The 27,460-nt window shown below is 46.9% G+C and overlaps 1 protein-coding gene across 5 annotated transcripts in view; it reads right to left on the bottom strand.

Moving 5' to 3' along the window:
* Positions 1-338: 338 nt before the first annotated feature.
* Positions 339-27,460, bottom strand: part of PDLIM2 (PDZ and LIM domain 2) — a 91,885-nt gene continuing 64,763 nt past the window's right edge. For all 5 annotated transcript variants that reach the window (XM_030202026.1, XM_030202027.1, XM_030202028.1 and 2 more), the window contains 3 exons: positions 7,500-7,636; positions 4,938-5,046; positions 339-950 (listed from right to left, as the gene is read on the bottom strand). In XM_030202026.1, coding sequence (XP_030057886.1) covers positions 758-950; positions 4,938-5,046; positions 7,500-7,636 — 439 coding nt within the window. In that variant the 3' untranslated portion in view covers positions 339-757. The remainder of the gene's footprint in view (positions 951-4,937; positions 5,047-7,499; positions 7,637-27,460) is intronic.

Raw genomic sequence — 27,460 nt, 5'->3', positions numbered from 1 at the left:
CATTTACACCTGGTTTCAGCTACATTTGGTGCTTAAGGTATAGGCATGGGAATCGGTACTAAGCAAGATTCAATAAAGGGTGTATGCCCTTTACAGAATCACTTTTGAACATGATTTATAGAATCTGGCCCAATTATGTACCTTCCCCTACAGTCGCTCTCAGCTCCAATGCATCAGGGACCAGCCACAGTCCAGTGACTACTCGTATCTGGGTACAGTGTATGGAACATGCAGTCTCTTTATCCTCTTATATTCCCAGTTTTGATCTGCACCATTTCATAGATGCCCAGAATACCTCATTCTTTCCAGCTATAAACAGAACACAAGTTAACACAGAGCCTGCATGCACACATATTTATATTATCACCACCTTAGTATCCAGAAACCGTTCAAGTCAAGTGTACCAAAAGGTAACAAGGGAAGTTTAGCACAGGAAATGGATAGATGAGTCTGGGGGAGTGGGACTGAGGGGTGAGGTCAGGAAAACAGTGCACTCATGTTCCACAAAGGAGACATCTGATTCCCTGCACTTCTGTTGACTAGCTAGAACCAAGAAGTCTGTCACTGAAAAAAGAGGAAGTGATTGGCTGTTGAGCATTTCCTGAAAAATCCTTGCAAGCCAATCAAATAAGAATGATAAACATATATAACAAATGACAGGAGAGTGACACTCCCCATGGAGCCTTGCAATCAAAGGGAAGGAGGGGCAGTGGTCAGCATAGCTTCAGGAAATAAGAGTTTCTGAGAGCATGATGAGTCAAGGCTGGGAGGAGGGCACAGAAGATGCAGTATCTTCAGGTCCTCTGTAGCGAGCCCGTGCATGCTTCTCACAGTACATCTCATTCCCCACCCAGAAGTGCCCTCGCATCTTCAGATTTAAGCTGCAGTCTGAGCAGACGTAGCAGGCTGCATGCCGGTAATGGTTCTCCTGGATCTTCACTGCTTGGTTTCTGAAAAATACAAAAATGGAGTAAGGTACACTGATAAAAGCCAAAGAGAACAAAACAAAGACTGGCTGAGGGCTGTGCTTGAGGTTTGTGAATGGGATGAATTTGTGAATAGTTATAGTGGATCTGTGAGGGCTCTGCATAAGGAGGGCCCGTGAGGGCCAGAGTGAATTGATAAGCTACGAAGATAAAAATGAAGTCTGTGAGGTTCCTTGATAGGACAGGGCTGTGAAGGTTAAAGTTTGTCCAGGGGCGTAGCCAGACTTCAGCGGGAGGGGGTCCAGAGCCCGAGGTGAGGGGGCACATTTTACCCCCCCCCCCCGGCGTCGCCGACTCCCCCCACCACTTTTGACCACCCCCCGGCTTCGCCGCCCCTCCCTCCCACTGCCAACCCTCCCCAGCCACCACTGCTCTCATTGCCATCGGGTACCTTTGGTGGCGGGGGTCCCCAACCCCCGCCAGCCGAAGTCCTCTTCAGCGCTGGTCTCCAAGTCTGGCGCATTGCTGATCTGGATTCTGTTTCAGAGTCCTCCTGATGTCCTGCACGTAGGAATGTGCAGGACGTCAGGAGGACTCAGAAACAGAATCCAGATCAGCAAGCAAGGCGCTGGACTCGGTGACTGGCGCTGAAAAGGACTTCGGCTGGCAGGGGTTGGGGACCCCCGCCAGCAAAGGTACCCAATGGCGGCAGCGGGAGGGGGGGGTCGAAAGGGACGGGAGGTGAAAGCAGGGGGGCCAGGGTTAAATCTGAGGGGGCCCATGCCTCCGTGGCCCCACCTAGCCACCTAGCTACGCCCCTGATGTTTGTCTATGATAGAGATACAGGAGTTCAGGCCTTGTGTGCAACACACAGGCCAATTTTCAGGATATTCCTAATGAATATCCATGAGATACATGTACATGGACACTACCTCCACTCTATGCAGATTTATTCATGCATATTCATTAGGGATATCCTGAAAACTTGGCCTATTTGCAGCCAGGGGCGTAGTCAGACCTTGAGGGGAGTGGGGGCCAGATCCCAAAGGGGGGAGGCACATTTTGGCCTGCCTCTCTGCTGCACCCCACCCGCCGCCTCATCATTATAATACCTTGACTGGTGCAACTGAGAAGAGCAGGGCAGGTGATGGGGCGAGACCAGCGCGGGACAAACGCTTCAGCTGGCAGGGGTTGAGAACCCTCACCAGCCAAACTAGTGGGCCCAGAGCCACTTTGGAGGGGCCCAGGCCCCCGTGCCCCCCTGTAGCTACGCCACTGTTTGCAGCACACAAGGCCTGTATCCCTGGTCTATGAGATCTCTTAGCAGAGTAGGCTCAGTGAGGGATTACAGTGATCGATGAGGTTCTTGGATAGTATGGACCTCTACGATTCCTGCTTAGGGAAGGCCTATGAGGGGTGGGTTTTCAACTCAGTCCTCAGGGCACACCCAGCCAGTTGGGGTTGTCAGGATATCCTATTGACACCGAATGTTACTTGTTGATTGCTGGATAGGACAAACCTGTGAGATTCCTAGCTCAAATGGGCCTGTGAGGGGTGAGAATAAATTCATGGATAGAATAGTCCTGTGGAGGTTCTGCTGTGCTGGTGGAAGTGGAAAGGAGGTTGCATTATACAATGAAAACAGCAGAGGGCAGGAAAGTGCTGCACAATGAGGTTTTCTTTTCCATGACCTTCACCAAAGCACATGAATTGTTTTTATTTCTTCACTTTTATCGCTTTGAGGGTAATTTTATATGAGGGAACCTAGACTGTGAAGGCACATAGACTGCACCTATTTTATAAATGCAAAATATGTGCCTTTATAAAACGGACCCCTCAACCACCCCTGCACCGAGGCAGGAGAAACAGTGTACACGTATGAGCCGGTAGGAATCACTGCGTATAGATCCTGTTTTATAAGTCACATGCATAAGTGCTGATCCTGCTCCTGGAAACACCACGCTGTAGACTTCACTAAAGGAGGTTTGTGAGCATCTGCTTTTATACTTGGATAAGCCAGGGCAATTTTTCTAAGCACTTACCTAAGTATGTAAAATGCTGTTCTAGGTATTTATAAAATGACCCCCTTATGCGTTACTTTGAAAATACAAATACAAACTGCCAAGATGAATTAAAATTGAATTCTTCTACTTATTCACCAAGATCCAAACAATTTATTCCACTCCTTCCATAAACTAGGGGTGATCCCAGGGCAGCTGAGAGGGGGTGGGGGTAGGGGGGGGGACAAAATTCCCTGGGCCCGGGCCTCCAAGGGGGGCCTGGCGCCACAGTCCCACCCGCCTGTCCTCAGCTCCGTCGACCGTCCGCCACCGGGCCAGGCCCCCTCCATTCAGATCATAGTGCCTCACCACCTCGCTCTGTGTGAAAGTGCAGCAGTGGCAGTCTGCAAATTGCCTCCCTTCAGGCCTTCCCTCCCTGTGTCCCACCCTTGTCTGACATAACTTCCGCAAGGGCGGAACACAGGGAGGGAAGGCCCGAAGGAAGGCAATCTGCAGACTGCCACTGCTGCGCTTTCACACAGAGCGAGGTGAGGCGCTGTGATTTGAATTCAGCAGGCCCAGCCCGGTGGTGGACGGAAGGGGGGCGGTGGCGACGACCTTGGGGGGGGGGGGGCAGCAGGCCCGGCCTTGCCCGGGCTCGGCCCCGTCTCTCGGCGGCCCTGGGTGATCCCTCCAATGCTACAGGACAACATATCCCTGAGTAATTGAGAGAGATCCCTCTCCACTTCTATTCTCACAAGCCGCCCCTCCCCCCAGCAATGCAGCAGGCACTGTGCACAATATTCTGCATGGTTATGGCCAACCTCTAAACATGAGGAATCTAGCCAGGGCAGTCTTGCGAAGAAGATGGGGGTGCAAAAATTACTCCTGCTCCATTGTCTCCCCTGCAATGCACATCTGTGCTGCTGGACATGTTGCACAGGGCATGATTCCAGCTCGGGAAGCTTCTTATTTAGCACATAAGAAAACTGTGTACAAAGCTATGTATACCTGCAACCTTTTCCTTTATTTATTCAAAAGGGATGGGTGAACAATCTAGCAAATAAAATTTCAAACAAATATCAGGGAGATGAGCTAAAGTGATTACCTAGCTGAATGCGGAGTGTAAGAGGGATGTACTGCAGCTGTGAAGTGAGAGCAATGTGCACGATATACCAATCTAATATTCAGAACTCAATCAAACATATAAATGGCAAGTGACCGACTCACTCGCAAATGCGCAGTAGAGACTTCCCTCTCTGTCCCGCCCCCGCGTCAATACGTGATGAGGGGGGGGCGGGACAGAGAGGGAAACTGCGCCGCCGAGGTTGCTACCGCTCCCCCCCCCCACTCGGAGTCGCCGCCGCCACCCCTCCACCTGGCCCTCTCTTCCCTTCTGAACTTACACATCCATTCGCCGAACGCAGCAACGCACATCAGCTGAGCTGCAGTGAGCCCTTCCTTATTTGCCTGTGGCCCCGCCCTCCTGTGACGTAACGTCAGCGAGGGCGGGACACACACAGGCAGAGAAGGAAGGGGCAGCTCAGCTGATGTGCGTTGCTGCGTTCGGCGAATGGATGTGTAAGTTCAGAAGTGAAGAGAGGGCCCGGGCCAGGTGGAGGGGTGGCGGCGACTTCGAGGGGGGGGGGGGGGGAGCGGTGGCGACTTCGCGGGGGGGAGGGGAGCGGTGGTGACTGCGGGGGGAGGAAAACCTCAATACCAGCCCGTTTTTACGGGCTCAACGGCTAGTATTTGCATATTGCAGCACACGTGCATATGCATGTAACACTCCTCCTGGTCCCGGTACCATCTCGGTGCAACAGATTAATTCTGTGGTTAAAATGTGCCCAGTGCACTATAGGAAACTGAAGTTCAGTGCACAGCTCTAGCATTTGTCTTATTACACTGGCCTCTCTGTGAGCGCACAGGGCACTGGTGTGATGGGTAACCACCTCTCCCCACCCCGAGCTCACACGGAACTCCCCCTCCCCATGCAGGATCTAATACTCACACAATACTGGACCCACATTTTTCACAGACGTGCAGGTTATGGACAGTGCTGCTCACTGGCTTGTGAACATTTGGAGAAAGACGGCTGGGAAGATAGGTGTCGGGGCCCTCTGTGAAGGAGCAAAACCAGACATCAGTGCACAAGGGGTGAATGCAGAAAGTCTTCTGCCATGGATCCTGATTCTACAGAGCTCACACTCGAACACCTCTGCTTACATCTAATATTCTCCCAGGCTTTTAATGAAAGAAGCAACTAACCAGCTAATCACACATACATGGACTAACACCAGCTGCAAATACTGTAGCAGGACTTGCTTATCCACTCAGTGGCGTACCAAGAGCGGGGCGGTGGTCCGCCCTAGGTGCACCATGGGTGTAGCCAGACTTCGGCGGGAGGGGGGGGGCCAGAGCCCGAGGTGAGGAGCCGCATTTTAGCCTCCCCCGCGCCGCCGACACCGCCCGCCAGTCATCGTCGACCCCGCAACCACCAACTTTGCCCACCCTCCCCCCCCCCCGACGACGACCCCCTCGACCTCCCTCACACCGCCAACCCACCATCGCCTACCTTTGCTGGCAGGGGACCCCAACCCCCCGCCAGCCGAGGTCCTCCTCGCAAAAGGCTTCCTTCTGTTTCTGACATCCTGCACGTACAGATCAGCTGACCTGCAAAGCTTCGTTCTGCGAGTCTGACGTCCTGCACATATAACGTGCAGGACGTCAGAAATAGAAGGAAGCCTTTTGCGAGGAGGACCTCGGCCGGCAGGGGGGTTGGGGTCCCCCGCCAGCAAAGGTAGGCGATGGCGGGTTCGCGGCGGGGGGGGGGGGGGGGGTCGAGCGGGCCGTCAGCAGGGGGCCAGGGCCAAATCTAAGGGGGCCCAGGCCCCCCAGGCCCCACGTACCTACGCCACTGGGGTGCACGCTGCAGGAGTGGTGCAGGGAGCGGCTCCGCTGGTTCCTTGCTCCCTCTGCTGTTACTTCCTGTTCCGGGGCAGAGGGAACAGGGAACCAGCAGAGCCGACAGCCGAACTGCTCCCAGCACCCAAGCAGGTAAGAAGAATGCACCTGTGGAGGGGGGGGGTGCGCAACGCCAATCCGCCCCGGGTGGCAGCCAACCAAGGAACACCACTGTATCCACTCCTACCTTAGTTGAGATCATTTTCATGCACCTTTTCTGATTTCACATGCAATTTTTCCTAATGTCACCCTTGTTTATATCTAACTGCTTATTATTCTCTCTTATCTATGTCAAATTCAGGAAGTTGTTAAAATCTTTTTCTATTTAGAAAATACCTGTCTCATTAATTGCCTATTATGATTCATGGTAACTTTTTTTTTTTTTTTTTAAACTGTGTCTAGATAGGATGATTTCTGTGATGTAATTTTCCTGGGAATGCCCAGGCTCTTCACTCTGAACTCATGAGGCATGGGTGGGGTATAAGTATCCTGTAATGTAATTTGAATATTTTTACTGCTGTAATTGTCTATTGCCTGTGTTTGGCTTATTCTTGCTGTATACTGCCTTGTATGAATTTCTTTAAAAAAAAACAAAAAAGGGGGGGTAAATAAATCCTTATACACAAACAAAAATTTACCAAGAAGACAGCCAGTACCACACACTCACCTAGACTCAAGCTCACATTTGTGACCATCTCTGGGAAAAGGTGACTAAAGTCTCCAGAAACAAAAAAAAAAAAAGTGAGGTTTCAATGACTTCTGTTAGAGCAAACACTCTGTAATAATAACGGTCCAAACCACATCGTTATGTGAAAATATAAAAAAAAAGTTACAGAAATGCAAACATGTAACTTTGGCAGGCTGCTTATGGACCTGTGACATGAAAAAAAAAAATCGCCTATTGTCAACCTTTTGGACCTGCTACTTTTGCCACCTTTTCCCAGAGATGGTTACATTTGATACTACCCAGATTCATCACATTCAGAATCACCATACAGACCCACTTCCCCTTCCCCAAACTCAACATCTTTTGCCCTGCACTCTCCATCACACCCAGACAGGGTCGCCGAGAGACTGAACCGGGCCCGGGGCAGGGCCGCCACCGCTCGCCCTGGCTCACGGCCACCCTCCCCCACAATTATCGCTGCTGCCGCCCCCCAGATCGCTGCCAGGGATCCCAAGGCCCCGCCAGCAGAAGATGTCTTCCTCCAGCTCCGCTCTTCTGCCGATTGCCTGCCCCTGCGGATGCTTTTTCTGTCAGGGTATGCTCGGTTTCAAAACCGAGCATGCGTCCTGAGAGGAAAAGCCACCGCTCAGCTGAGCAGAAGAGCAGCGCTGGAGTTGCTTCTCCAGGTCCTCTCTAGCCGCGGCACTGGAGTTCTCTCTCTCTCCTTCTGTCGGGACGTGGTCATTCGGGTCCTGGCAGGAGGAGAGAGAGAGACCCTGGCGCTGGGCCCCCCTCGGAGGCCCGGGTCCAGGGAATTTTGCCCCTTATTGCCCCCCTCTCAAAGGCCCTGCACCCAGAAAAACTCCTTCCTCCATCCCCCTTCCACCACTCACACTACTAGATATTGTAAGGTCCTGGCGGCCATCCCTTATACCCTTGTACCTGATTCAAGAGCTTCCTGTAGGATGCGGAAGGAGCTAGACTGTCGTGGGGGTGCCCGAGTTTCACGATTTTCTTGAAGCATCTTATAAACCTCTGAGTCTTCCTCAAATCGATTTATCCCTGGGTCAGAACCAGTACTAGAAAAGAAAAATAACAACACATTGGGTGGGGCGTTCTCAAGGGGAGGAGAAAGTGACTGGTGCACTCGGACATAAATCTCAAGCCAGTGTGGAAGGTCACAAAACATATATTTTTCCACAAGAATCAGTGAGAGGAGACCCTAAAATAACACACTTTTTAATGTGTACAAATGCACTAAATAATATGTGCAATCTATTACTATTATTGTGAGGCAGCCATGAGCAAAGAATAATTATATATATATAAGAAATCATATGAAGGGTTAATTCTGTTAAAAGCTTGAAGTTAGAATTCTAACTTTTTACTTTGCAAGCAGAGCAAAGGAATGCCAGATGGTTCATATTATTTGAAAGTCTTGCCGGGCTGGGTCAGAAAGGTCAGAAAGACCCTTGTGAGGGATGGATTGCTAAATGCTGGCACAGCTGTAAACTATTATGACTGAACAAAGGAATGAGCCAGACATGCTGAAGTTTAAAAGGCTGAAATACTATTTCAGAAGTTCTTGATATGTAGATTTTGTTATAAGGAAATAGTTAGATTCTAAATAATTCTAGATATTCCTGATGTTTAGATATGTCTTATAAGAATGCTTACTTTAGAATATGTTGTATTCTGTGTAAATTAATAATTCTGTGTAGGATGTTTGTTCAACTCTGTGTTACTTTTAAAATGATCCTTTGTCTGCTGTTTAAGGCTGCAGTGAGGAGATCAACATGTGTTTTGAATTAACTATGGTCTTAGCTAGTTCTGTGTATGGAGCTGATAGGTGAAAAAGGTCAGGACTAGTCAGCTCTCTTCTCCTTGATTAATTATAGGTAAAATGCAGAAATGGTCTTGGAAGCAATAGCCTGATATGTATGCTATTAAGTAAGACTGACTTTTGACCTCTTTAATGAATGCCAGAGTTTAGTTAATAGGTAGTATGAAGCTGATTAGGAATATGAGAATAACCAATGTTAGATGGGGCCTCTTAGTCTCTAAGGGAATCCAGTTTAAGCTATAGATGAGACATCAATCATAATGAGAAATGTAAGAGACTGGAGACCAAATGTCTGGCATGAGGGGCCCCAGGTCACAGGTCAGTTTAGGATGTCTGGAACCTATGTAACTGATATTTCAAAAGTAATGATTGGTTGAGGCAAGGTAGCCAATCAGTTTCTTAACCAATTGGGAGTAAAGGGGGCTAGGCTAGGAGGAGGGCTTAGGACCCTATTTAAGTGGGAGCAGAAGCAGTTTACGTCAGAAGGAGCTCAGAAGAAAGAGAAGGACAGAAGGAACAGACAGAAGAAGGAGAAGACAGCATAAGAAGAGAAGAGGCTGAGACAAAGACACAGAGAGCTGAGAGAAAGACACAGAGAGCTGAGAGAAAGACACAGAGAGCTGAGAGAAAGACACAAAGAGCTAAGAGAAAGAGAAGAGAGCTAGAACTGATGTCCTGCTTTGTTTGCTGGCAAATAAAGAAGATTTCTCTCTCATACTGGGGTGTGCTGTCTGACTCCTGAAGTATCACAAATTCCTATCTCAATTCCTGCAACAATTCTTGGTGGCAGCGGTGGGATGAATCCTGCATTAATCCCAGCACCCAACTGACTGGAGAACATTCGCCGGGTATGTATTCTGTATTTTGTATTGTAATCCTAGCTAGGAAATTGTAAAACCAGCCCCTCAAGAAAATTGAGGAAGGAGAATCTGATCAATTCTCAGCAAAGGCCCTAGTACCTTCTAGTCGCGGGGACTAGAAGCGAAAACGCTTGAGCTTATCTGTATTTGAGAAATCTGAAATTGTTGGGTGGGATTTTCTGTATGGAATGTGTGATGCGTGAATGCTAACTGAGTGCGGACTTCTTATAGCTGCATTTCCAATTAACGCGAGTTCAATTGGTCAGCAACGGAAGGAAGCGATTGTTGTCTGTCTACCTAGTGTCTCGAGAGTGCGGACCCCTTACTGCACTCTCAAAAACTCCCTCCCTTTTGTGTGTTGTAATTGTAAGCATTATGGGTGGGACATCATCTAGACAAATTGTTACCCCCCTAGATTGTATGCTTAGAAATTTCAAAAAAGGCTTTTTAATTAATGACTATGGACAGACTTTAAGCTCAGGTACTTTAAGAACCTTGTGTGAAGTTGAGTGGCCATCTATGGGAGTGGGGTGGCCCCCTAGTGGCAGCTTAGATATTGAAGTAATCCGGAAGGTCTATAGCATAGTAGTAGGAGAATCAGAATATTCTGAACAACTCCCCTATATAGATTCCTGGGACAGCCTTGTGACTGACCCTCCCTCGTGGTTGAAAACTTATATGGGATCCCCAGTAAAATTCATGTTAGGCCGTGTTCAAAGAAAGATTAGAAAATCTAAACTAGAAGAGGGAAAGAGCCCCAGGAAGCTTACCACCCAATCGGTGGCTTCCGCCCCTACCCTGTCTGAGAAACCCATACTCTCTGATGATCCCTCAGATCTTGAGCCACCACCTTATGGCCCATTGTTGGGGTTCCGTGCCACCCCTAGAGATCCACGCCGCCCAGCCCAAGCCTCTCCAGCACAGGCTTCTCCGGATAGTTCTTCCCCTCCTGTGCCAAACCTGCCACACCCTAGGTTGGACTTTTCACCTGGCCTCTACCCTTCTGTGCCACATCCTCCCCTGTTAACCTCCGAAGACCCACTTTGGGCTCCACTCCCTGACTCCTCAACTCCTGACAGCCCAGCCTCTCCCTCTAGTACCCCTACCCACTCATTAGGGGCCCGGTATCCCTTTCAATGGACTGACTCACCTGTGATCACCTCTCAGTCTATGAGTACCCCTCCCCATCCCGCAGGGGTTCAACACACCTCCACTGAATGGGTTAGACCTGCTGCAATCACCTTTGAGCATGATAGGAGGGTAGCTCCTAGCTCTACCTCAGGTTCCATTCCCACCTCCTCGAGAGTTCTGCCACTTCGTCAGGTAACTACCACTCGACCGGATCCTAATAATCAGGGTCAGGTTATACAGGCACAGGCCTATCAATATGTACCCTTCACAACCACCGATCTCCTGAATTGGAAGACGCATTATCCCTCTTATACTGAAAAGCCTCAGGCAGTGGTGGACCTAGTGACTAGCATTATGGCCACCCATAACCCAACCTGGACTGATTGTCAACAACTTCTCTTGACCCTCTTCACAACTGAGGAGAGGCGGAAGATTTTGCAAAATGCTGAGGCCATCACGCGAGAGCGTGTTCCCGAGAGGACACAGGACCCAGAGGGATGGGTTAGAGCTCGGTTTCCTCGCGCAGCTCCAGATTGGGATCCAAATGATGGGCAGCACTATGAACTGTTGTCTGGCTATTGCCGGGACTTACTGGAAGGTATGAGGAAAGGCATAAAGAGGCCCATTAATCTGGCAAAGGTCTCTGAAATTCTCCAAGGGGCAACTGAATCCCCTGGGGCCTTTCTAGAGCGACTAATTGAAGCCTACAGAACATACACCCCATTTGACCCTGAAGCCCAAGAAAACCAGAGAATGGTGAATAGCGCATTGGTGGCCCAGAGTATGCCAGATATCCGGAAGAAGTTGCAGCGTCAGGAGGGATTCGCAGGGATGAATACCACCCAGCTAATTGAGATCGCAACCAAGGTTTTCATTAATAGAGATCAGGAGGTGCGCCGAGAGGCTGACCGGAAGATGCAGAAGAAGGCCGACCTTTTAGCGGCAGCCATTACTAATTCCACCCTTAACCGAGGTCGACTTCTAGCTAATGGGAAGCCAAAGTGGGACCCCGGACCACCAGCCAGGGCCCGAGATTCCTTCAATCAATCCCGGCCAAGGGGGGAGAATCCCAGACCAAGATTGGAGAGGGATCAGTGTGCCTATTGTAAGGAAAGAGGGCACTGGAAAGATGAATGCCCCCAGAGGCGCCAGGGACTGAGAAGGGGACCAGGAGATCGAGGAAGCCGAGGCCGAGTTCGAGAGGGAAGATATGAGCCTCCTGAATCTGACATCATCGGGATAGCCGAGATGGCAGAATGGGACGAATAGGACAGACCGGGTTCCTATAAACTGGGCTCCCAGGAACCTATGGTCAAGCTAACTATAGGGAGCCGCTCAATTCCATTCATGATTGATACAGGAGCTGAACATTCTGTTGTGACGGAGCGATTAGCGCCTGTGTCTGGAAAAACTGTCCGAGTGGTGGGAGCCACGGGGGTGCAGAACCGGAGGCCCTTCCTGACAACCCGTAGATGCCAATTAGGCTCACACATAGTCACTTATGAATTCCTGTATATGCCAGACTGTCCAATCCCTTTGTTAGGTCGAGACCTGCTGTCCAAGCTTAGGGCCCAAATTTCTTTTGACTCTGATGGCCAGACTTCAGTCTCCTTTCGGCCCCCAGCATCCAGCCCTAAGGGTATATTGAGTTTCTGCTGCCCTCTTGAAGAAGAATGGCGGCTGCATCAGTCACATAGCCAAGTTGACCTACCCCTGGCAGACAGCTTTCAGGTCAGTGGGGTATGGGCAGAAGATAATCCCCCAGGGTTGGCCCGAAATATTCCTCCTGTACATGTAGATTTACTTCCAAGTGCCCGGCCAATCCATCTTCGCCAATACCCAATTCCCAGAAAGGCTCTGGAAGGGATTCAAGCACATTTGAATCGTCTGTTATCCCATGGAATTATTCGACCTTGCCAGTCTCCATGGAATACGCCACTATTGCCAGTTCAGAAGCCAGGGACTGAGGACTACCGGCCAGTCCAAGACTTACGAGTGGTCAACAAATCCACTATCTCATTACACCCTGTAGTGCCTAATCCATATGTCCTGTTAGGATTGATACCTTCTGGAGCTACTCATTTCACGACACTAGACCTAAAAGATGCCTTCTTTTGTATTCGGGTGGCCCCAGCCAGTCAATTGCTTTTTGCCTTTCAATGGGAAAACCCAGTAACAGGAAGGAAGCTTCAGTATACATGGACCCGCCTGCCACAGGGGTTCAAGAATTCCCCCACTATTTTTGGGACAGCCCTAGGGCAAGACCTTAAGACTTTTAAATCTGAGCCTTCCAGGCGAGTTTTACTCCAGTATGTAGATGACCTCCTGATTGCAGCAGTGACCCAGGAAGAGTGTTTTGAGGCTACTAGAGAATTGCTGGAGCTACTCTTGGATGCAGGCTATAAGGTCTCACGCTCAAAGGCCCAACTCTGTCAGTCAGAAGTGAAGTATCTGGGTTTTTGCATTTCCCAGGGAAGTCGGAGACTGGATGCTAGTAGGAAGCAAGCGGTAGCTGCAATTCCCCAACCCAAGTCCAGAAGAGAAGTTAGGGAATTTCTGGGAGCAGCCGGATTCTGCAGAATTTGGATTCCAAATTTTGCATTGATGGCGAAACCCCTTTACCAAGCCACAAAGGGGGGTGAAAAGGAACCATTTGAATGGGGACCTACTGCTCAACAATCCTTCATTGCCATAAAGAAAGCCCTACTCCAAGCCCCTGCGTTAGGCCTTCCTGATGTGGAGAAACCTTTCTCATTGTATGTCCACGAGCGACAGGGGGTTGCTCTGGGTGTGCTGACCCAGATGATGGGATCCTGGCAGAGGCCTGTTGCTTACCTGTCTAAACAGCTGGATGGAGTGGCTAAAGGATGGCCAGCCTGCATGAGGGCCATTGCAGCAACAGCCTTACTGGTCCAGGAAGCTGATAAGTTGACCTTGGGGCAAGAACTGGTTGTTAAAGTCCCCCACGCAGTTCTCACCCTCATGGAGTATAAGGGCAACCACTGGTTTACAAATAACCATATGGTTAAGTACCAAGCCAGCTTGTGTGAGAATCCACGGATACACCTGGAAACAGTGGCTACATTCAATCCTGCTACTCTTTTGCCAGCATCTGAGGGACCACCGGATCATGACTGTATCCAAACTATGGATGAAGTGTACTCCAGTCGACCAGATCTTAAAGATGTTCCATGGAGGGACCCAGATGTAATTTATTTCACAGATGGAAGCAGTTATGTGGAGAACTCCAAGCGATTGGCAGGCTATGCTGTGGTGACAGAGGACAAGGTGATAGAAGCAAGAGCCCTGCCCCAAGGAACTTCAGCCCAGAAAGCAGAACTTGTGGCCCTCATACGAGCTCTGGAGCTAGCAGCAGGACTGGTGACCAACATTTATACTGATTCTAAGTATGCTTTCACAACCCTACATGCTCATGGAGCTTTGTATAAGGAAAAGGGACTTATAAATGCTGCAGGCCAACCTGTTAAGTATGGACCTGAAATACTTCAGCTGCTAGAGGCTGTGTGGGCCCCTAAGAAGGTAGCTGTTATTCATTGCAGGGGACACCAAAGAATAGATACTCCAGTGGCCCGAGGGAACCGCCATGCTGATCGGGTGGCCAAGGAAGCTGCTCGAGGACCCCCAGCAAGTACTGTGACCCCCCTGTTCCAAATTCGATTGCAAGAATGGACGCCTATGTATACCCAAATGGAAGAGAAATGGGCTCAAGAAGAAGGTGCAGTAAGGAGACCTGATGGCTGGTTACATCTCCCTGATACCAGAGTTCTGGTGCCACGCCACCTAGCTTGGCCTGTAGTGTCTCAAGCTCATGACCTATCACACTTAGGGAAAACAGCACTAGCCCGCCTACTCAATCGAGTAGTGGTGCTGGAAGGATTGGATAGTCTGGTTGCCACTGCCTCTGCCCGATGTACTCTCTGTGCCCAGAATAATGCCCGTCAGGGACCCCGTATTCCACCAGGAGTTCAGTCTAGAGGACTAACACCCTTTGAGTCCCTAGTTATAGACTTCACAGAAATGCCCAGGAGTGGTAGGTTCCGATACCTCTTAGTCATGGTCTGTACCTTTTCTGGGTGGGTGGAAGCATATCCTACAGTCACTGAGAAAGCCACAGAAGTAGCTCGAGCTCTCCTTAGGGATGTCATCCCCAGGTATGGACTGCCCCTTGCCATAGGTTCAGATAATGGTCCCGCCTTTGTTGAAGCTACACTTCAGGCCCTGTCCCGCGCATTGCGCATTACCTGGAAATTGCATTGTGCCTATCGTCCCCAGAGTTCAGGGCAGGTTGAGCGAGCAAATAGAACCTTGAAAAATAGCCTAGCAAAGATTTGTCAGGAAACCCAATTGAAATGGCCACAGGCATTGCCACTAGCCCTCTTCCGCCTCCGATGCACCCCAACTAAAGGAACAGCCCTCTCTCCCTTTGAAATTGTGTATGGGAAGCCCCCAGCCATTTTACAGGGAATTAAGGGAGACATAGGGATTTTAGGGTCTGCCCAGGTGCAGGAGCAGGTAGCCCTCTTGGGGAAGATAATTTCTGAGCTTCAGTCTTATGTGAGAGAAATAAACCCTGTCCCCTTCCAGGCTCAGGTACATTCCTTCCTGCCAGGGGATAGAGTTTGGGTGAAAGACTGGAAGCTCCAGCCTTTGGGGCCCCGATGGAAAGGACCTTTTACTGTTTTGCTTTCTACCCCTGCAGCTGTGAAGGTCGCAGGGATAACTCCATGGGTCCATTGGTCTCGAATTAAGTCTGCTGACCAGACTGAGCCCAGCACGGATCAGACGGAGCCTAGACAGTGGAGAGCAGAAAGAGATCCAGCGGAGCCATTGAAGTTGCGCCTGACCCGAACCAAAGAATCTACTAGCTGAAAAGAAGGGTCAACTGCATACTGCAGGAGCGGCTGAACTTCGGCTTCACACTGAGACTCTTTCTTGCCATGATTCTGGCTTTCCTGGAATTTGAGAGCTTGATCCTTGTCAGTTGAGGGTCTATCCCAACTGGTATAAGAACTCAAAGACTGAGAACACTATATTAGAGTAATCTGTGATTAGCACAGACTGTTGAAATATTATTGCTTAATTAGTTTGCTGTATTTGTTTTAGATTAGGAAGAAAGAAAATGTTAGTAGTTTGGATGCTTTTGTTGTTTTCTACTCCTTGCCTCCTTGTTCCTAATACCCCAACTCGCTCCAACCTTTGGTTACACTCTGTCCAGGAACTAATTAGCCAGGCAAAGATTACTTCCCCTTGTATTGTGTGTTCCCGATTTTCTCCTTATACTACAGATGTCCCAGCTGTTCCTGTCCCTGTGCAACTCCCAGCTCTTATACCTCCCTACTTTTCGAGTTCAGGCCCTTGGAGCCAGGATTATACTTGGTGGTCCTTTTATAATGCTACTTCCCCCTCTGACTCTTCTCTAAGGCCAGTTTTTACGTCTCCCTATCCAGCTTCTGGAGTGTTTTGTTTAACAAGAAGCATCTCAACTGTTCTTCCCATTCCCTGTAACTATACTAATGTTCTCCCAGAGAAGGAGGAACCTGTGTGGGTAGTTTCTCCAGGTACTCCTATGTGCCCTACTACCATACCTGTAGATTATGACCAAGGTGATTATCTGGCTCCTAACTATACTACTGAGAAGACTATAGTGTCCCATCCTATTTTCTACTTTCATAAGTCCCCGGGGGATGAAGGGGTTGCATCATATGAGCGGTCTGTTACAATTGGAGATTGGCACCTATGGTGTACAAAGTCTCCATTTCTTCTTCGTTCCCCCTGGGATAGGGGCTCGCATTATGGGCATCCTAATCTCCATCCTGTGCCTACATTTATTGGGAACTTTCGTCGCCCTCTCCTTGGTCATTACTGGCTCTGTGATAATGTCCTCCACATGATTCTTCCCTCCACATATGATTTTTGTGTATTGGTAACCTTGAATTATTTTCCTAAAGTCATTCCTCTTAAGCCACTATCCCCGCACCGCTCTAAGCGAGAGGCTTTGTCCTTACCCTCCTCCGTTGCCACAGAGGATGAGGCGATTGAATTAGCCCTCCAGTATATTAATTCTACTTATCCTCTGACTAAAAAGAGACTTGTAGCCCTTTCTGCCACGGCCTGGATTCCAATTGGAGGCCCGGTAGCGGGTATTACTGAACTAGGTATGGCTACCCGGAGACTTCAATCCCTACTCCATGTTTTAGTTCATGAGCTGAACGTGGTAGTCAATGCATTGCAGGATCAAATTAATGAATTAAGTATAGTTTCTAGGTATAATCGTATGGGCCTTGACTATCTCTTTGCAGCCCAGGGTGGTCTCTGCACAGTGTTAAATTCTTCAGAGTGCTGTACTATTGTCATAAATAGGACGCATGTAGTTAGGCATGCTATGGATAAAGTCCTACAGTTGGCCAGTCTTAATGTGGAAGATTACCGAGGAGGATTAGACCTTACCTCCTGGTGGTGGTCATTGACCTCCTGGATACGCCCCTTGTTCATTTCCCTAATAGTCTTAGTTTTAGCAGGGTTGTTGTTTTGTTTCCTGGCCTCATGTGCTTCGGCAGTATGCCGTCGGACCTTAACAAGTAGGGTAATGGTGATTCACAAGTCTATTCCTAGTTAGGATCACTATAGTCTCCAGAGTTTGAGATGTGAGACTTATCTCTGCATAAGCTGATTTTAGTCTCAAAGGGGGGAATGAGGCAGCCATGAGCAAAGAATAATTATATATATATAAGAAATCATATGAAGGGTTAATTCTGTTAAAAGCTTGAAGTTAGAATTCTAACTTTTTACTTTGCAAGCAGAGCAAAGGAATGCCAGATGGTTCATATTATTTGAAAGTCTTGCCGGGCTGGGTCAGAAAGGTCAGAAAGACCCTTGTGAGGGATGGATTGCTAAATGCTGGCACAGCTGTAAACTATTATGACTGAACAAAGGAATGAGCCAGACATGCTGAAGTTTAAAAGGCTGAAATACTATTTCAGAAGTTCTTGATATGTAGATTTTGTTATAAGGAAATAGTTAGATTCTAAATAATTCTAGATATTCCTGATGTTTAGATATGTCTTATAAGAATGCTTACTTTAGAATATGTTGTATTCTGTGTAAATTAATAATTCTGTGTAGGATGTTTGTTCAACTCTGTGTTACTTTTAAAATGATCCTTTGTCTGCTGTTTAAGGCTGCAGTGAGGAGATCAACATGTGTTTTGAATTAACTATGGTCTTAGCTAGTTCTGTGTATGGAGCTGATAGGTGAAAAAGGTCAGGACTAGTCAGCTCTCTTCTCCTTGATTAATTATAGGTAAAATGCAGAAATGGTCTTGGAAGCAATAGCCTGATATGTATGCTATTAAGTAAGACTGACTTTTGACCTCTTTAATGAATGCCAGAGTTTAGTTAATAGGTAGTATGAAGCTGATTAGGAATATGAGAATAACCAATGTTAGATGGGGCCTCTTAGTCTCTAAGGGAATCCAGTTTAAGCTATAGATGAGACATCAATCATAATGAGAAATGTAAGAGACTGGAGACCAAATGTCTGGCATGAGGGGCCCCAGGTCACAGGTCAGTTTAGGATGTCTGGAACCTATGTAACTGATATTTCAAAAGTAATGATTGGTTGAGGCAAGGTAGCCAATCAGTTTCTTAACCAATTGGGAGTAAAGGGGGCTAGGCTAGGAGGAGGGCTTAGGACCCTATTTAAGTGGGAGCAGAAGCAGTTTACGTCAGAAGGAGCTCAGAAGAAAGAGAAGGACAGAAGGAACAGACAGAAGAAGGAGAAGACAGCATAAGAAGAGAAGCAGCTGAGACAAAGACACAGAGAGCTGAGAGAAAGACACAGAGAGCTGAGAGAAAGACACAAAGAGCTAAGAGAAAGAGAAGAGAGCTAGAACTGATGTCCTGCTTTGTTTGCTGGCAAATAAAGAAGATTTCTCTCTCATACTGGGGTGTGCTGTCTGACTCCTGAAGTATCACAAATTCCTATCTCAATTCCTGCAACAATTGTAATAGGAACTCCCACAGTATGTAAACACTGCTAAAATCAAATAAGCGGCATTTCTCAAATAAACACCTATAATCATACTTCGGTGTCCTGAGTCTGTTTTTGAAGAGCCTGATCCAGTTCCATCTCCTTTTTTTTTTTTCATTACAACAACCCACACAGGCTCAAACATCACACAGCCTCAAATGTAAGGTTTTCATGCCCATATACGATATATACACCATCATAGATTTTCCCAGTATGTACATTAGTGCAAAATGCTTGTCTGTGGTGATTAAAAATGTCTCTATGACACTCAAGAACAATCAAATAAATTCAATAAAATACATATCAAATACCGTAAGTCTGGAAGGTCAGGCAGTGACACAAAGAGTTCTTTCTAATTACAGGAAATGAGTACAAGTCCTCTCCCAGTGATACAGAGTTCAGTCTAATCCCCTCCCCCACTCCTGCTATTCATGACAGGGTAGTGGGAGAGTGCAGGGAGTGAAGGGAAATATTTACTTCAACTTCTCTTTCTTTAAGTTCAGTATTTTACCCCCATCATTCACTGCCAAGGCCAGGAAAGATCCCCACTGTTCACTGCAGGTACCAAAAGAACCCGGAGGGCTGTCCTTGGCAATACTTTATATTAAATATTATTCCAGCAGTGTGAATGAGGAAAGAGATTAGAGAAAGGGTTTGCAGCAGGGGGGGCTGCAGGAGGTGAGCTGCTATCCTAGAGGCTTGTTGCAGAACTGCTGAATGAGAATTGAAAGGAGGATAGGGGGCCAGATGCACTAAACTTAATGAGCCATTAACGAACTATTAACGAGCAAGTAGTAAACCGTGGCATGCACTAAAGATTCTCCGAGCCATTTTCCGATCACGGTAGCAGCTAACGAAAACGGAATGCAGGTGATCCAAAGGCTATTATAATGAGCTGCAAGACTATTATAATGAGATGCACTACCATTTTCCGATCCCCTTACCGTGGAAAACCTAACGGGAGGTCTACACCTCTCGTTGGGGCAAAGGAAAGAATTGGAAGAAAAAAAATGTCGTCAGGGACGTCCTTTTTGGACGTCCTTCACCTGAACCCCCCCCCCCCCCCCAACCCAAAGACGTTCTTTTTGGATATCCTTCACTTAATAAAAACCAGTGGCGCCCGAAAGGAAGATGCCGCACTGTGGGAGGGGAAAGAATGCGTTTTGTTTTTCTAATTTAGCTCTTGGAAGATTAATGTTAACCATAACATCATTAGGTGGCTTAATGGTGTTTGTAAGTGGATCCCTGTGTGAAACTCTCAGGGACTCGAGAAGGAAAAGTCAGTGGATCTCAAATCATCTTATGTGTGTGTAATAAAAAGCCATCCAAAAATGCTTATTATCTTTACTGCAGTCTAGAGAATATTGCAGGCATGATACTGAAAAAAAATATACATCATTACAACTTTAAAATGTTAGGTGACGTACTGGAGCTAAAAATTGTATATATTAAAACGTGAAAGCTCCTACTCACAGTAATGAGTTATCTTTCCTTTGTGTTTCCTTCAAAGAGAGAGAGAGAGCGAGAGACCTGAAATAACTGATGTGACTTCTGCGTTTCTTTCCTTGAGACCTGTGGCAAGTAGCTGCTGGCTTTCTAGCAGCCCGAAAGGAAGACGCCGCGCTGCTCACCCCCTCCATGCCCTGCTGCAGGAAGGCTCCGATGCAGCTCGATCCTAGCAGGAGAGTGCAGTTGAGGACGTCCATCCAAAAAGACGTCCTTTTTGGACGTCCTCCCCCCCGCCCCCCAGCAACAATAAAAATGACCTTTTTGGACGTCCTTCACTCAGCTGAGACACCTGGAAGTCTCTGAGCCAATCACAGCACGAGGACTTGGGACACGCAGCTTGTTTTTTTTTTTTTTTTTACATGGGTGTTAGGCACTTTTTGGACGTATTTGGCATGCGCAGAGTAGCCAGCATAACGCTTGACTGCTCTACGCATGCTCGACCGGCTGACTGGTTACCGATGGAATAGAGAATGCAAGTGAGCTACAACGAGCAGCTCATTTGCATTCCTTATCCTTGATGCATGCCCGTTCACTAAGGGAATCGGTAAAGGAAGGGCTTTAATGATTTTTTAGTGCATCTCCCCCAGGGACAGGGAGGTACCTGGTGGAGATTTGTTCCAAATGGAAGGATGAACAGAACCGAACGTGTCTAATGAGGAGCTGGCCCCGACATACGCAGACCTGGAAACCAAAGAAAATCCTCAGAAATTAGAAATTTCAAATGCAATGGAATCAAATCATGAAATGCCTTACAGGGCACTGCAAACATACAGCTTAATGTGAAGTCCACAAGAAATCGGGAATGTAAGTGCACTGAGGGACAGGGTACAGGAGGAGCTGGAGAAATAGGCAATAGAATAAGGTGGGCCACAGGGACCACGGGCTGACCAATATTTTGCCCAACATAGCACCAGCACCAGCAATTAGACAGCCTGAGGGCAAGGGAGTTGGAGGGACCAGTCCAATCAAACTTAAAAGGTGTTCTGCTGCCCTCAGGTGGAAGAATGAGGACGACCACCCAATCCAGGACAAGAAGAAAGCAATCTTCGCCCTAATTTTCTTTTATGCAAATTTTTATTAGCGGAGTTCAAATTTGTGAGTTATGAGCCAACTGCATCTCAGCAAGTATAGTGCAAACAATATCAGGATGTCAAAAAATTGTTATTTTAGTAATTGTTTGAATGAAAGCAATCTGTATTAAGTTGTTTTACCATATCATTTGTTTAAATAGTTAGTAAAGAAAATGGCTACCTGACTAGACATGCTGAAGTTTCTGCTTCTTACTTTTTTTTCTTTGTGATGCCTAAAGGTCAGGGTGGGGAAGGTGCTGCTCATTCCTCTCAGCAGAGCAGTTCTCTTACACCTGGTGCTATTGAAAATTTCATGATGAAACTTGTCACTCAGATGCGACTGAAGAACACTGAGAGCCTGCTTTGGGAGTCAACAATGAGTGGAGGATCGGCTACTCGGTTTGGGCCTGAAGTGACCCTCAGCCCTGATCCTAGACTACTGCCCTCCCAGTCTCGTCGGATCAGCTGCTACAAGCGGTGTGCTCCGGAGTTAGTAGCAGCATTGTGCAACAAGAGCGAAAAGAACATCAACCTGGAGACAGAGTGTGTACCTTGAGTGGACCCACTCAATCGATAGGCGCAGCACACTGGCCTGAGGTAGTGTCACAGGCTGTAAATGGTGAGCAATCATTTGAACTTGACTCTCTAGAGATGAAATCCGAGTTGCCTTCCTTTTTGACAGTGACTCCTTCAGAATTTACCCTTGAGGTAATTTGGAACACCTTAGTAGATTTGGGGGAGAAAGTCACACTATCCCACAATACCATTCCCAGCTCAAACAAGCTGAATACTTAATGTCAGGGCTGCTGAAAGACAGAGCCAGGCAGCCCTGCTTAATGTCAAGAAGATACTGTAGTGAGGCAAACAGCAGTTGGGCCCTTTACCGGGTAGAAAACTTTCCAGCTGAGGTGAGTCAAAACATACAAACCGGTCCCAGAGTTACTAAACATTTACATGGAAATCTTGCATAGACCCCCAGATTCTGTAGACCGGCGCTGGACAACGTTTCAGCTGGTGGAGGTTGAGGACCCCCACCAGCAAATACAAGGGGCCCACAGGAAATTTGGGGGGGGGCCTAGGCCCCCATGTAGCTACGCCACTGCATAGAGGCTGGTAAGTCATTTTTATTCACATTTTATGGGGGGTGGAAGGGGGTCAGTGAACACTGGGGGTATTGGGGGGGTCATCTGGTCATTTAGGGCATCTTTTTGTGCCTTATTCATTATAAAAACAGGGCTAGCTCAAAATGTCAGTTTTAATTTTGTTTCATTATGGATGAAAAATGTGAAACTCTTAGGAACACCCAAATCCCGTGTTTAACATGCCCCCGGCATGCCACCTTGAGATTTGGATGCACTGCAGATGAACGGCATAGAAAAATAGGTTTTGAAAATATTGATTTGGCCATTTTTGTGAAAAAAAAAATGTCCAAATACTGCTTTATGCCACTTTTCAGATGTTTTTCTCTTTCGAAAATGAGCCTCATAGTAACCTATAGAACTTTGTAAGACTAAGTGCTTTGAAAATGAGCACCATTGTGTTATACTTTATTACGTTTTGTTTATTAAAATTTAATATACTGCTCATACTAACTGGCAGATCTGAGCGGTATACAATAATGAATAATAAAATCAAAAAGGACCCAAGCTCAGGGTTGTAGGCTTGATGAAAAAGCCAGGTTTTTATTGCAATCTTGAATTTTTTGACAGATGACTCAGCCCTGACCGAAATGGGAGGAAGTTCCAGGAGAAAGGAGCGACAAAGAAAAAAAAGCACGTTGACGAGTGGACTCAAGTTGGGCAAATTTTGGGCCTGGGAGGACCAGGTGGAAATCGATAGAGCACAGAACTGGGGAATATGGAACATCTAAAAGTTCTGAAAGTAAGTATAAGCCACATTGAGCCTGCAAATAGGTGGGAAAATGTGGGGTACAAATGCAATAAATAAATAAATAAATAAGAAGTTTATAGACAATTCGCTGGTCTAAGGGAAGCCAATGGAATTTTTATAGAAGGGGAGTGACAAGATCAAATTTCTTTGAATGACAGATCAATTTAATAGCAGTGTTCTGGATTGTTTTACTATTCCTTTGTGAATATTACTTTGTATTATTGTGAATTGTGAACCACTTTGTTATATCTGTTTTTTTTTTAGAAAAGCAGTATATCAAGAAATCAAGTAAACTAAACTAGTCTCAGCCTAAATCTTCATGAAAACAAAAACTTGTCGATCCAGGGCTTTAGATTACCTAAATACAACTGGTGACACTCATTAAGTTTGAGCTATGATTAATATTATAGTGCCATCACTTGGATGGGGCCCGAACAGAGCGCCCAAGTCAAGCTAAGAAGTCATACTTAACTGCTAAGATCAGGCAGATGCTAATAGTTTGGTTGCTCTCTGCTGTCACAGAATTTTCTTTTGCTGTCCATGCTACGTTCTGCTGCACAGCTTAGAGGGAACACTGGTAGAGATCTGGAAGAGGAAGCAGCATGAGGCATGGAAGAATGAAAGGCTGCTCTCTAAAGCTAGCAGAAGTGAGTAGTAGTTATATAAAACTTGGCAGAGGGACAAGAATTGAAGGTGAAAGTCTAGATGCCCCTGAAGGAGAAGATGAAAATGAGAAGTGATTTGCTTGAGGAATGACCTTCAGTTCTAGAGAAGTCCATAAAAAAATAAGCTGGGACACACTTCGTGTCAGACCCTTAAACAAGTTAGAACTAATTCTCACCTCCAACATTCTATTGGTCTTGCTGCCTGTGTTCGTGACTTCTTCAGAGTTGGTCTGCTAGGCTCCGTAGCACAGGCTGACGTCACCGTACCCATTATGACGTCCACATCACAACCCATGAAAAAAGGCGCCCATTGGTCACGGTGACGATGGCCGAGCAGGGGAAGAAGATGAGCGCCATCAGCAGCAGCGAGTAGGGCACGTTGCTGGCGTAGTCCGGGTTACAGAGCAGCGAGAGCAGTGAGGCCCGCGAGAAGTAGACGCGGATCACGGCGCCGCCGGGGATGGCGATGGAAAAGAGCAGGGTGGGCGGCAGCAGCCAGGCTGCAGCAATCAGGAGCTGCACCTGCCGCTGGCTCATCAGGCACCTGTAGCGCAGTGGGAAGAACACTCGGAGGGAGGGACCCTGAAACTCGGAGGGAGGGGGGACCCTGGAACTCGGAGGGAGGGGGGTAAGAGACGATGACCCTGGAACAGGGAGGGAGGGAGGGGGGCCCCTGGCATACACACTCATTCTCACACACACTCTCTCTCTCTCTCTCACAGACACACTCGCACTCAGTCTCACTCTCTCTCTTACAGACACACTCGCACCCAGTCTCTCTCTCTCTCTTTCTCTCTCACAGAGTCACTCTCACACACACTCTCTCAAACATACACACTCTGAGGAAAACCTTGCTAGAGCCAATTTCATTTGTGTCAGAAACGGGTCTTTTATACTAGTTACCCAAGAAAAGACAGTGAAGCTAAGGGAAATTGTCATTTTCAAATAAAATGGTTTTTCAGCTGAAAGACCTTATCAAATAAAATGAGAATCTGGAAAGATACATCTCCCATCCACAGTGAGCTACAATATGGAATGATATGGAATGAGCCTGCCATGAGTGGGAAAGCGCGGGGTACAAATGTAACAAAAAAAAAAATGTATTTGGACACACATTGTAGAATCCAATCCCATTCCCAGTCCTATCTGCCTCTAGTGTTGCCAAACAAAGCCTGGCCAGCTACAGTGGACTTTTAATGGAGAGGCTGTGAAATTCAAGGAACATTTCAACACATGTTGTGGGATTGCCCTAGGTCCAAAGTTTTTGGAATGAAGTGGTAAAACAAATGTATAACGCAAGAAGAATGACATTCCTGCTGCTCCAAGGATGGAGTCGTGCTTCCAACCACTTTATTCTTAAGATGAGAAGTCTGGATTGTGCCTTATTATTGGCTGCTATCAGAGTCCTAGGATGGCAGACTTTGGGGGCAACAATGCAGGGCTGATAAAGCAGCTTGGGATGCATTTACTGGCTACCAGTGGTGGACCTTTCTACATGCACACCCAGATGCTGAAGGCCTACTGCTGCAAGCTAGACTCCCAGCTTGGTTCTGGCGGTGGGAATAGCAGCAACAGCAGCGGTGGTAGGGGAAGCAAAAGAAGGAGGGAGGTTGTGGACACTTGGGAGGTAGAAAAGAAAGGAGAGAGATGCTGGACTACAGTTGGGGTGGGTGGGGGGGGGGGGGCAGGACAGGGGCACATGGCTAATGGTTTGTCTAGAACATAGGTTCTCAACCCAGTCCTCAGGACACACCCAGCCAGTCAGGTTTTCAGGATACTCACAATGAATATGAAAGAGGTTACTCTGCATACAATGGAGGTAGTGCATGCAAATTTATCTCATGCATATTCATTGTGGATATCCTGACATCTTGAGATAAATTTGCATGCACTACCTCCATTGTACGCAGATTAACCTCTTTCATATTCATTGTGGGTATCCTGAAAACCTGACTGGCTGGGTGTGTCCTAAGGACTGGGTTCAGAACCCCTGGTCTAGAGTGACAGATACTCTTGGGCCGGCTCTGGCTATTAGATAAAGAATTACAGTGCTTCTAATGGGGTGATTTTAAAAATTGTCTACATTAGGGCATATAATAGTGGTTCCCAAAACTGGTCCTAGAGGCACTCCAGCCAGTCAGGTCTTCAGGATATCCACAATGAATTTTCAGGAGAGAGATTTGCATGCAGATGAGACAGTGCATGCAAATCTCTCTCATGAATATTCATTATGGATATCCTGAAAACCTGTCTGGCTGGAGTGCCTCTAGGACCAGGTTTGGGAACCACTGGCATAGACCATGATGTGTCCTTCTAATCTGCAGGCTGTGCACCAACTTTTAAAGTAACAGTGCATGCATTCTTTCACTTTAAAAACCTTCTACAGATACTGGGGGCATGAAAAGAGGGGACAGAATACTGGAGGATTGAATGACACATTATTTATCCGATCCAGCTAATGTATCTCAATTAGAGAAGAAATTGTTAGACTTTTTGTCTTATAATAATAATTCTGAACTATTGGAAACTTTTAAAAACAGTGATGAGATGTCATATTTCCTTGCAGACGTATTTATTTATTTATAACATTTGTATCCCACATTTTCCCACCTATTTGAAAGCTCAATGTGGCTTACATAATTCCGTAAGTGGTGATTACCAGTTCCGGATAGGAGAAATACATAGTTGGGGTAAAAGGACAAATTAGGTTAGGTTAGGTGACAAGAGGAAAGTTCGTCCTACGATAAGAGCTAAAGGTAATAGGTTAAACTTCATATATGAAGTAGGCAAGAGGGTGAAAGAACAAGCGATAACGGCCAAGATGTCAGCCCTAGAAGCTTCCAGTAAGAACGGCAAAGGGAATCAGATTCGAAGAGAAGCTTTACATAGAGTTTGGTTACACCTTCATAAGTTTGAGCTTAATGATATTATAGAGCAATTAAATTCTGTTAAGCAAGAGTAGTTTGAATTTAATAACTGAGCTAGTAGATTATTAGCCCATAAATTACATAGGCAACAGTCATGTAGCTCTATCCTGGCGATCCAGGATTCTAAAGGGCAACATCAGATAGATGACTATTCAGCAGGAATTTGTAACTTTTTACACTAAATTGTACACACCTAAAGTAGAACCCACCGAGATAGACATCTTTTGTTCTGTTCACTATTGGAGTTGCCTACCATCTTCACCTCAGAGAATGAGTTATTGTCTTTGTCGAGGTGCCCTGGGCTATACAAAAAAACCAAACTTGCAAATGGCAGGGCACCAGGACTGGATGGCTTTGGCAATCGTTTCTATAAGTCTTTTGGTAAAATATTGGCACCCAACTTAAGTGCACGTTTATAATTCTATCGATGAGCACATGGAGCTGCCCCAATCCTGGTGCCTTGCAGCGATCACCATTATACCTAAACCTAAGACAGACCCGCTGTTATGTGGTTCATATCGTCCCATCTCCCTATTAGGCACAGATTATAAAATCTTTACAAAAGATTTTAGCAGCTTGGTTTCAAAATGTTTTACGTAACTTAGTTTACTCTGACCAAACTGGTTTTATTATGTGGAGAAAAACTTTTGATAACATTCATAGAGTGCTTCACTTACTGGAACAGGCTAAGGGTACAAAAAAACCCCCATTATTGATACTTTCACTGAAGGCAGAGAAGGCTTTCAACAGAGTCAGCTGGCCCTATACGTTTGCGGTCTTACACAAGATGGGCATTGCAGGACCATCTCTGCATTGGATTCAGTCTCTATATAAAAGGCCCCTAGCATCCTTGAAAATTGATGGTCATTACACTGAGGCTTTTGAACTATATCAGGGTACCCATAAGGGATGTGCCTTTTTTGCCCCTTCTGTTTGCTCTATCGAGCCATTAGCTCAAT

This window comes from Microcaecilia unicolor, chromosome 4 (genome assembly GCF_901765095.1).
Source record: "Microcaecilia unicolor chromosome 4, aMicUni1.1, whole genome shotgun sequence".
In the NCBI taxonomy this organism is placed as follows: domain Eukaryota; kingdom Metazoa; phylum Chordata; class Amphibia; order Gymnophiona; family Siphonopidae; genus Microcaecilia; species Microcaecilia unicolor.
Note: the sequence above shows the minus strand (reverse complement) of the source record. Positions and strands in the feature narration are given on the sequence as shown.